At 38.4% G+C, this 12,117-nt stretch overlaps 1 protein-coding gene across 4 annotated transcripts in view; it reads left to right on the top strand.

The window, feature by feature from the left end:
- Positions 1-3,629: 3,629 nt before the first annotated feature.
- etv6 (ETS variant transcription factor 6) overlaps positions 3,630-12,117 on the top strand; it is a 37,827-nt gene continuing 29,339 nt past the window's right edge. The window contains exons 1-2 of one of the 4 annotated variants that reach the window (XM_036577104.1): positions 3,630-4,050; positions 11,087-11,213. In XM_036577104.1, the coding sequence (XP_036432997.1) occupies positions 4,030-4,050; positions 11,087-11,213 (148 nt within the window). In that variant the 5' untranslated portion in view covers positions 3,630-4,029. Of the gene's footprint in view, positions 4,063-11,083; positions 11,214-12,117 lie in introns of all 4 variants that reach the window. The other 3 variants (XM_036577103.1, XM_036577101.1, XM_036577102.1) reach the window with 3 other exon arrangements.

The following is a 12,117-nucleotide window of genomic DNA, read 5'->3' as shown; positions in this document are numbered from 1 at the left end:
AAATCTGGTATTTTTACATAAATTGTTATGGTTGTATTGATTTGATGCTGTGCATCCACCAGACCACAGAGTAATACTTAAGTCTTATCTCCACACAAGGGTTAAGGTACACATTTGAACTCTAATATCTCTGTTGTACATTTGAGGGTACGTTTACATTGTTTGTACCTTGATGAACAAAAAATGTACCTGCACAGAACCTTTATTTCTAACAGTATAGGATTTCTTCAACCAAGGCGTATAGAACAATACAGCCAAGAGCAGAGTGAGTGCAAATGTTACAACCTGTAACAGACAGAGAGATTGTAGATGTAACAGTCACTAAAGTTTGGTAAATTGATACAAACATGGCTGAATATAAATATGATTAGGGAAAAGAGGCTGTGTCAAACAAGGCAAATAGATTTTTGACTAGGCAAGGCAAGTTTATTTATATAGCACCTTTCATACACTGCGCTCATTCAAAGTGCTTTACAAATGAGAAAATATGAAGATAATTCAAATTAAAATTTGAAAATGTAGGAGAGTAGAAATGAAAATATATGAATAAACACGATTAAAACATTAGATTCAAAAGAGAAGAAATTAAACACTAAATTAAAAGTTAAATAAAGATGATAAAATTACAGGATAGAAGTGCAGTAGAGCTAACAAAGTAGAAGAGTAGAAGAGAAGAGCTACAAAGTAGAAGAGCTAATATTAGCATGAAAACATTAAAATGCATTTTGTTTACTTGACACCTTCAGTATGTTTCTAAAGAATTTCTGAATTAAAAGTAATGTTTCGAATTGATATTGGCAGATAGAAACTCTCAGAACTAACCCCGCCATGTGGAGGCTGTATGTTAGCATGGCTAGCTCTCACTGTTATGAGTGAGTTATTTACATGCTTCAAAATGATACTACCGCTGACTTCAAGTCCTGTTGGAAATATTGTAATTACAAGATGAGTGATGACAAAACGCCACCACAATGCCGTAATTACAAGTAGGAAACCTTTTTTTCTATAAGCCTCGACTTTCTGAGTTGGGGGCATCATTAAAAAGTTGTTACTAAAAAAGGCCGTACTTTATTGTGCACTGGCTGTGTTTCAGCTATTCAGCAGCCATACATGAACAATGCAGGATGAAGACTTTTTACTCTCATCTACATGTGAAAAGTCTGGTATATGAGCATATCGTAGCTGTCGAAACAAAACCTTGTATCTTGAAAAAGGTAACACAGTGTAAAGGGCCGTTTCAAATTATGTTAAAATATGAAAAATGACAAAAATGGAGGTTTTGTCCTGACAGCAGTGATATGCTGAATGTGAATCAATGCTTCTAACTGGATAAAAACACATTGAGCATGTTTCGCTCTTCATTTTGTTCCACAGTCTCAGAAATAAAGGTATGAAACTGTCACTGGAGCAGTACCCTCTTGTCACTGGGGTGGTACTCTCAAGGGTCCATCTCAGTACCTTTAGTCAGGGAACATAACTGTACCATAATCCATTCAAATTATATTTTCTAAGTTGTATTGACTCCACACCCCGTCTCGTCTCCGGGCTTTTTACTTTATTGTTCTGTTTTAAAACGTTAGGTTAGGAAAAGGTACAAATACGTACTTTTCACTTGGGAAAAACTTATTTAAGGAACTTATTTCACAGTGCAGTAATGCAAAAGAACTTCCTCTCTCTGATGATAAAAAAACAAACAAAAGACAACAAAAAATACTTTTTTTCAGGCTGTTTGTTTTATTTTTTGTCCAAAACTACTTGAATGATGTATCATGTCACATTAACGACCTCTAAACTCATAAGTAGGAGCTTCTGAGGAGCTCTTGAAGGCAGCCTTAGTTACAGCAACCAAGAGGGTGATTAGGAACTTGTAGATTACAAAAACAATCTTCAGGGTGAATCTTCAGACATATATGTCTGATTTCTGTCAAAATTCATGGATTACAGTGCTATTTGAATACGAAAACATGACCAAAACTATGTTCTACCTGGTCCTGTTTAACAAGATAAAAAATTCTTACTTTCCCAGCGTTAAGCTGTGCCCTGAGCTCTCCTACTATTGGCTTAATCATTAGCATGCTATCAAACTGCCATTACTTCAGCCTACTTTCAATCAGTCTTAATGGTTTCTCCTAAAGTTGCATCAGTGGTAAAAAACAGTGAGGCTGCCATCGAAAGCTACTCTTAAGTTTTGTTTTTAACGTTTTAGGAAACAAGCAGTTAAAGCATTTCGATTAAGCAACCCTCTAAGTGTGCAACAGCTTGAATTCCCAGTTTCCTCTCCACATGCCGGGAAGAGAAGAAGTTTGTGTGTAAGGGCTGGTCTGGGATCAGCGTTGTGGGTGTAGTGTGATTGGGGTGAAAACGCTGTGTAAGCCAACCCTCTGATCCTGATACTGCTTCAACGAGGCTACTGAGTTTTGACCACACCCACAACGCTGCACACGATGCGTGATTTTCCCCCCACCCGTATTCCGGCAAGCCCCGCCCCCGTGCGCTAGGATTGGTGAACTGCTTTAACTGCGAACGACTAGCCAATGCCTGCGCAGGAGCAGAGGCGGCCGACATGGGCAGAGAGCCTGAAGCCACACAGAAGTAAAAGTACTGTTACTTCAGTAAACAATGACTCACGTAAAAGTAAAAGTAGTTACAATTAGAGAGAGACAGAAACCAACTTGAGCAGCAGTGAAACGTATCAGGTCAAAAAACCCTGAGCTATGTAGAACTTCTTAGCTCATAGATATAGTAAATAAAGTTTATTAGGCTCTATTATTCTCCTTTTTGGGATTCTTTTGTATAAAACAAAATGCTGAAGCTCTAAAGGTGTGAACAAGAGCAAAGCAGTCCAGGTGCTGAACCAACAGAACAGAATAAATTTAATAAATTTAAACCTAGAAATGGAGTTAGAAACTCAGTATGAATGACGAAAACGTAGCAGAACAAAAACTACATTCTTTTCTTAAAAGCTACACTCGGGTAGAAGTGTTGCACAATTCCAATTTAAAATACATGTAGCCGAGTTAGCACACTTTAGTAGCTACGTGTGAGGAAGTAAATCGTCACTGTCAGAACAAAAACCTCCATTTTAGTATCTTTGTATTTCATTTTTTCACATAATTTGACATTTTTTCACATAATACCCGCTGCTCTGTATGTTGTGCCACCTTTGGTGACAAATGGACAAACAGAAATGGTCGAAAACAAAGGAGAATATAATCTTGTTACATTAGATTCCTTTTGAAGTTAAGAGTGTTTTTTTCTGTGCCCTTTCAAGTTACATTTTTGGAGATATGGGGTTTTGTTTCCAACAGTGACGAAAAGTAACTTTCATGAGTATGAATATATACTCCTGTAGTATATAACTAATTTGGACGTGACTCACTAAAGTGCATTTGGTTGTAGGGGAGTAATTTTAGTTTCCTATATGTAACTGTTTTTTTTTTATGTAACTTTAGTAGGAAACAGTGTTACTCTACATTTAACTGAGTAAACGTAATTTCAATGTAACAGCGTAGCTGCACATGTAACAGAGCAAATAAAACTGTGCACCTGCCGGCCAATCCTGGCTCAGGAGGCGGTAGTTTGTCGCAATACGGGTGGAAAACAAAACACAACAACTCGAACACAAACAGTGTATTTCCTGAGTTGGGTTTCCCTTTAAGGGGGCTGCGCCTCAGTGCTAGGAATTCACGTCATTTCGCCACCAAACACGACCGAATCAATGAGCGCAGCGCAAGTCTTCCAGGAAGGTGTTAACCATCGCCTCGCCAAAATGTAGCGCTGCTGCTGCTGCTGCAGAAGAAGAAGAACAGGAGAAGAACAGCGAAGTTACACCAGACCTTCATTGTTTTTCTGACCAGCGCGAGCGGTGGAGCTGGAGGCCGAGTGATGAACCAGAGCGTGCTGGCGTGTCAGCAAACACTGAACTCGGAGGCTCGCTGCTTCGCGGCTCTGTTTCACGGAAAATAAAGAAAAGCAGGAGGGGGGAAAAGGAAAGTGGAAACGGGAGAACTTCCTGAATTTGAACGAGACATGTCCAGTTCCCCTTCGCAGGTCAGCGTTAAGGTATTTACGCTTTTCTCTTCCACCGCAGTGTCGATAAAGTTCAGTGTGGTGAGGGGGACGGAGGGCAGGCAGGCAGGCAGGCAGGGAGGCAGGCAGGGCTGCTGCTGCTGCTGTTGTCACGTTGTTCACTAACAGCAACTCGTTGCTTTTTTGGCTCATCATCTGTTGCTGAGAGCCGAGAGCCCAGCGGCCAGCGGTGAGTGCCGTAGCCTCGCTGTGGCTAGTTAACCCAGGGTTTCCTGTCAGAAAACGGGGCCTTTATAAAAAAAAAAATAATAATAATAATAATAATAAGAGCTCGAATGCTGTGGTTCCCATTCATCTGAACGCAGTGGAGTGTCTGTGACATAGCCACAGAGAGCTGCTTCCCACGCACTGCATTGCAAATCAAGGTCCATCTCGGTTGAGCAACAAAACAGCTCGATGTCGGGGACAGTTCACCAAGCTGGTTCTTGAGGAACTGAACGTGAGAACTTAGCCTCACATTAGGGCTTTAGCTTACAGCTGGGCTCTCATGGCAGAGTAATTTCACCTGGAGGGGTTTTCCACCAATTTAAAAACAAAAATTCTGCATAACTCAATCGTTAACATATAAACAAAGTCACGGATTCAAAATGCTTCATTTTGGAGAAACTTACTGAATCAGAATAGTTTACAACAGTAGTGATAGGAACCAGACGTCTGAAGAGTTTAATGCATCTAAATGATACCTCACAGGAAGTTGTTATATGAAATGGTAAGATTTATGGTAGTTTATGGTAGTTTTGAGATAAGGTTTGGGCCTAAGGAGGTAATGCAGAGTGTTTTGAGGCAAAAAAGTACCTAAAGAATATTTTTTTCAGATTTACCACTATTTTACCGTCATCAACATATAAAAACTCAAGGACACAAGTAAGCCCTGATTCAAGTCATCACTACTGAAATGAAATCTGAGTCAGTAAGTTTGTCTGCATTGCACCATTTCACATCAAAACACTCAATGACTTTACATCTCATTGAGTAAATTATGCAGAAAATTTGAAAAATCACTGGAATTTCCTGTGTTATCTTGTACAGCACTTTGCATTCTATTCTGGTTTGTCAACAAACACATTCAGCATTGGTGTGTGTTAGTTATTTGTGGCTTTGCGGGCTCAGGTGAAAGCAGCTGATGTATCCAAAGAAAGTAAAACTCTGATTTATCTTTGTTAAGAACCAAAAATGTGTTCAGAAAAGCCACCAGGCTCTTTGGGTTTATCTCAAAGATAATTAACACAGATATTTTTATTTAATATATCTCTATCGTGACGATTTAGCCAGGGTTTTTGTGCAGGGTTCAGAACATAAAACTCCAGACTTCACTTTGCTTTGGGTCCATATACACTTTCCATTGGCTCCACAAACTAAATTCCATAAGAGATGTGAGTTTGAAAAAGGTTAAAGGTGGTATTCTCATACATAATTGACATTTGCTTTTGACTTCGCTATTCATATTCCATACAGGATACCAAAACATATCAAGCTTTTCCAGTGCTGGCTGTGTTGGGAGGATGCCATACTTGCCTGCTTAATGTTTTCCTGAAGTGTAACTACTAGTTTGGACTGAGTGATGAGCTGACATCTCACACTTCCACTTTCTTTCGGAAGATATTGTTGTACTGTCACCTTGGAATAATCCTATAAAGGAAACCTGCACACCCTCAGAACTTTGAGGTTAAAAGATTCGATCACAGTGTGATACATTAACACCTTGGTGGCAGGCCTGTGCCTGGTGATGTTTAACTGCAGTAACAGCCCTCAGTGATAGTAAAAACTCATTTACCACTGGTTTAAAATCCATTGTTTATATATTGATTTATTAAATGCAGTCTATAACAAGACACTAGTACTTGCACACATGAGCATAATTGAACTTTTAAACATGTTGGGTGAACTACACTATTACCACATTTATTGTACCTAGCGTAGACGAGACTGCTCTGTTCTAAAGCCACGGCTGTTGAGCTGCGCTGGTTGAATGATCTTGGTGCTGCTGGCAGATATCACACCTGCACAAAAAAGGTGGTATCCAATCCTATCTGACATGGTTTAACTGTTTACTATGGTTAGTTTTCCACACAGTTATGCAAATAAGAAGATTCTGTTATCAGTCCAGGCCTACTTGGTGATCTGGTTTCTCAGAGAGAGCCTAAATCTTGACACCATATAAGTAGTGTTCTCCTGAAATAACAAATAAGTAAGTAAATGTGTAAGCTTTTTTATAGAGCACATTTAAATCAACTAACAGTGCCCAAAGTACTGTACAAGATCAGCAGATAAACTAAATACATAAGGATAATAAAATAATAACAAGATGACACATTGACAGATAAAACAATGTGATTAAGAATTCGACACACAAGTAACAGTGTTTGTCAAAGCACACCTGATTTCTTACCTACCTGATTATCACACAATGACCTGATACGAGGGTATTTCCCATGTTTACTACCGTTTTATATTATTTGAGATTTGTTCTTGTTCTCTCTCTCTGGGGATGAGTACAGGTCCACCTGTCTGCTGCTGTCCTATGAGAGTTCAGTCAAATCGCCTTCATAGAAAAGTGGTTTTCTTGGTTTTGATTTTGCATGTTTTCATTTGCACAGAGCATGTGGTGAATGAGTTAAATTTGAATGGACCTCCATCAGCCTGCTAATAAGAGATGGGTCATTCTGAGACCTGTGTGATTTTAGATGCCATAGGTTGAAGGACAGTCCACACAAAAATAAACAGAGAGGGTTGCATTTTTTGTTGGAGATCATTAATTGTCACTATTTTGATATTGATACTTTTGTTGGTTACCTTGCACTCTCAAATCAAAGGTGCCTAAAAGGGTAATTTTGGAGCGATTCTGTAGAACAGGGTGGGGAACTGAAGGGTGGGAGTCCAACACAGTTTGGTGATTTCCCCGCTCTAACACACCTACTAAACCTGCTAACTAACTGCTAAGTTGAAACAGGTGTGCTTGAGGAGAAAAATCACCATGCAGGAATCCGGCCGTCCAGGACGGGAGTTTCCCCACCCCTGTTATGGAAGAGCAACCTTTGGTTTTTTTAAAGAACCTTTAAGTGGATGGTTCTTTAAAGAACAGTTTTTATAGAGCACATTTAAAATCAAACGGCATTACCCAAAGTACTGCACAAGATGAGAAGATAAACTACATACAGTATAATAAAACACTACACTGATAAGACAGATAAGAGACATGAACAAATAAAATTATATAAATAAGGAATTAACATGGTTCTTTAGTATCTTTTAAGTTATTTATTTATTTTTTTTTAGATCTTTTTTAAGGTGATGTGAAATATAAAGAAATTTTAGGAATGTCCACATAATGTAATGTATATCAATTCCTAGAGCTGAGTATCCAAGGCAAGAACCATTTAAGAACCTTCATTTTTAAGCTGTAAGATGAATTCTAAGCACTGGACAACTAGTATTCTCTGTGTGACATTTTAGAGCAGTATTAGTAGGGCCGAAGGATTTTGGCAAAGCATCTAATTGAGTTTAAATTAAATTTTTATGTGTTTCAGACTGCCAGTTACGTGTGGTTGTACTTGTTATTTTTGTTTGCGTCTGATTGGTCATGTACAGGCAGCTTGCAAGGTCTGTATTATTAGGTTAAGTTTCCACACTTAAAACTTCTTAAGTAACATTGTTGATTATGTAGGCTGTAGTAAAAAATGCAGCCCTTGCAGTTTGAAAATTGCACTCTTACAAATTGCGATTTCAGTTTAAGAACAATAGGATGTTCAAACCCAATTCCAAAAATGTTGGGATAGTATGTAAAATGCTAATAAAAACAGAAAGCAGTCTGTATTAAATATAAAACAGTACTGCATTTACCTTATGAACGCCATTGTTTTTTGTAAAATTGTTCATTCCAAATTTGATGCCTGCAAAAAAATTGGGACAGAAGCATGTTTATGTCTGTGTTACATCACTTTTCCTTTTAACAGCAGTTAAAAATGGTTTGGGGACTGAAGACAAACTGGTCCAGCTTTGGAAACAGATTTTTTTGCTATTCTTCTGTTATCCATGTCTTCAGCTGTGCAACTGTATGGGTCCTTTATTGTTGTGTTTTGCACACGTTTTCAGTGGGAGACAGGTCTGGCCTGCAGAAAGGCCAGTCTAGCACCCACACTCTCTGATTGCACTGCTATGCTGTTTTAACACGTGCAGAATGGCCTGACATTGCCATGTTAAAATAAGCAAATGAACATCTCATGTTGCTCAAAATCTGTTCGGTGCTAGTGGTGCCTTAACAGATGTCCAAGTTACCCATTAATACCTGGATGGTCTTTTTCTTCTTTGGCCCAAAGAACACGATGTCCATTGTTTCCATAAACAGTCTGAAAGTTTGACTCATCAGACCACAAAATATGTCTCCACTGTGCATCAGTCTGTTTCAGATGAGCTTGAGCCCGGAGAAGTCGGTAGTGTTTCTGGACATAAACGGTGTAGTACACTCTTAACTTTAAATTGTGGATACAATGATGGGCAGAGTTTATTTTACAGGGGTTTGTCAAAGTATTCCTGAACCCCTGTGGTGATATCCATCACAGAACTGTGCCAGTTTTTAACACACTCCTATCTGAATGGACGAAGATCAGTTCTGGTTTTTGCCCTGTAGAGGGTGAAATACCTAAAATCCTTGCAATAGCTCACTAAGGAACATTATTTTTTAAATGTTGGATTTATTGCTGATGCATTTTTGGCAATGTGGCGAGCCTAAACCCATCCTTGCTCATAAACGACTAGGCCGATTCTGGATGCTCCTTTATTTCCAAGCATGAGTGCATCACCTGTTGAAGATGTTTTTTCCTAGTCTTAAATTGCCCCTGTCCCAGCTTTCGAATGTGTTACAGGCATTAGTTTCGGAATGAGTGCATGTTTTCCAAAGAACAATGGAATTGATAAGGTAAAATATTACATATATTGTCTTTGTACTGTCTTTGTTTAAATACAGGCCAAAGTAGATAAATCATTGTTTCTGTTTTTATCTGCATTTCACATGCTATCCCAGCATTTTTGGAACTTGGTTTGTAAAACAATATAAAAATGTATCTTTCAGCTTTAAGTAGAGCAGGTAACTCAAAGTCCTACTTAACAGTGCTCATCAGCATCTTTCTAAAAAAAAAAAGTGCAGACACCCATCATCTACAGCAGGGCTGTAGCTCCACAGCGTACTGTGCACAAGTGATGCCATTATACTACTTTTTTGTTTTTGATACCATTATTGAAATTATGAAAATCGGTCAATACTGATACTAAATCTTCTTCTTGTAATTATTATCCATTTTAACCGCAGCACTTCATTTACGGTGAGCATTTAAAAGTAGGTTATCATGCTCAAACTACTCAACCACCCCACAGGAAGAGATACACTCTTACATAACATCACACAATTGCTATTTCAAATGCTATTTCAGGCTAGATGTGTTATTTTGAATGAATAATATTCACTCCTTTTTTCCCTCCGATGTCCCATCCAGAATTTTCTGCCGATATTGGCCCGATACTTACATTCATCGATACCAGCATTCCATCTCTAGTATTCACACATAGTATGCCAGGAGTTTGCAGTCTTCTAGGCATTCGTGGTTGCATTGCAGGGGGCGTGTGAGGCTGTCATGTAAACGCCCATGTCACACTAAATAGAATTTGAAAATATGAAGGGTTTCTTTCAAAAGCATTATGGGAGTGGTCTTTGCACATACAAGAAATATCAGTGCTATATTATGACTAATGCCACCTTTATTAGAAAAATAAAAATGTTTTCCATTATACATCACCTGTTATTCTTTTCAAAAACTTGTTATATCCAAAATTGTTATAAATGGATACACAGCATTTTGGAATGAAACACTTCTTTTGTTGTTTTACAAGTAAATAAATCAAAATGTAACACTTCATTGTGACCACATAAGCCCAAAATTAGACTAAAATGTAAAATTCCTGTTAATTACATGGATCATTTCATGTGCTAAACATCTTAATCATTTTAACTGCGGGATACTGTATGTTTGGAGCAGTTTTCTAATCTAAGCATGAAGCCAGCTTTCTTGAAAAAGAAACCCTAACTAACCCTAACATTTGAAAAATAAACATGCAAACCTGGCCACTAAACAGTTAATTTACAACAGTTAAAAAAAAAAAGGAAAAATTTTGTCTGCTTAAAATCTCAAGGTGTAATAAAAGCAGGTAGTTTAGTTTGAAGTAGCTTAGCTGACACTAAAAGTTGGGAACCCCTAATATGTGTTTACATTACCAATATTCTTTATCATGTATTATTGTTATTATTTTGATGTCTTGCTTATCATTCAAATTCCATACCAGTGGCTACAGTACATGACTCTTGAGCTGTATCATTGATAGCTGTGTTGGGGGGAGGCCATACTTTCCTGCTTAATGTTTTTCCATGATGCATGCTCAAACACTAATCCCAACTAGCATAACTGTCCACCAGAAAAGTCTGTTTAGATCTCTCCATGCTGCTAATGCAGTGCCATCTGTCCTTTGACCTCTGTGTGACTCCTGAGCTGTTAGAGAGTAATCTGGGTCCCTAGATGGCAAAACCTGCCTGTTGCTGTTGTCACAAGAGTAAGTATTAGCAGGAGGCTAACACAGAAACACAGTAATCAACGTTACTGAGCTCATTTTCTAAATCTGTGGTTTGCAAATATGCCTCGGTATTAGAAATGGAAAGATGTTAAGCATGGGCCCCTTTCTAACACTATATTGAGACTTTGAAGAGCATGATGCTCTTTCACTTCTCCCTGTCCAGCTTTCTTAGATAATAATCTAGTATGCTGAAAGTGGAGATATTTCTTTGTCATTGCGTTCATTGTATAAATAACTTGGGGTTGCTTTGTACTGTTAAGTCTGTATTTGGTAGTGGTGGTGAGTCACTATTCAGTTGTGTTTATGTGTGTACATTATTCTGTGTGTGTGCGTGTGTGTGTGTGTGTGTGTGTGGGTTGTGTGTGTGTGTGATCAGCAGGAGAGGAGTGCGTTCAGTCCCTCTGCCAGTCCACTGCCAAATTCCACTTCCTCTCCTGCCCATGCCCCTCCCCCTGTGGCTAACGCCAGGACAGACGAAGAGCCAAGCAGACTGCCTGGACACCTGCGTGAGTTACACACACACACACACACACACACACACACACACACACGCACACACTTGCTCTGTATCACTCTCCTTCTCACTACCTCTCTCTATCACCTACATACACACATTCTTTCACTCTTGCTCTCTCTGTCATATATACACATTACTGTCAGAGACCACCCTTCATTTATTTCATTTGTAGTCAAAACAGGCATTAAGTACAAGTTATTCATTTTTTGGCATCAAGAAAAAAGCCACTAAACAGGAAATTCATTATTTAGTGTGACCTCAATCACACCTTCCTTTCTTTTTGGGAGATGCGCTGTTTTTCAAAGAAATCTACATGTATATTTTTCAAAAGTTCAGTCTTAGAAGTTGGTTTTGTTTTCTGCTTCTCACGATTCAAGAAATCCCAAACACATTCGCTGATAAATATGACACATTCGGTCCACTGTTTTAACACAAACAGCTTCTTTGTTTGATTCGCAAATTTTCTTCTTTTTTATTTTTTATCTATTTCCTTTTCTCAGTGAGGGCTTCTTTACAGCTACGCATCTTTTCAGACTGATGGTGTTGAGGTGTCTTCTTACAGTGAAAGGATGGACAGAAACACCTGTGGATTTTTTTCAGATTATGAAGCAAGAGTGGAGCTTTACTTTTCTCCCCTCTCTCAAATGCGAAGTGCTGTTTATCTGATGGTGACAATTTTGGTGGTCTCCCAGGTTTTGGAGGGTTGTTACGGTCTCATTTTCCCTAAATGTTTTAATCATTTTTTGAACTCCGGTTTTGGAAACCCTTGATTCTTTTCACTTATTTTTTTTTTCTTCTTCCTTATGCAAGTGGAGTATCTTATTATGGATCATCTAATCTCCTGAAAATATCTCCTGAAAAATTAATAACTTGTACTTATTTTTGACTGGAAA

This window comes from Colossoma macropomum, unplaced genomic scaffold (assembly GCF_904425465.1).
Source record: "Colossoma macropomum unplaced genomic scaffold, Colossoma_macropomum, whole genome shotgun sequence".
NCBI classification, from domain to species: Eukaryota; Metazoa; Chordata; class Actinopteri; order Characiformes; family Serrasalmidae; genus Colossoma; species Colossoma macropomum.
Note: the sequence above shows the minus strand (reverse complement) of the source record. Positions and strands in the feature narration are given on the sequence as shown.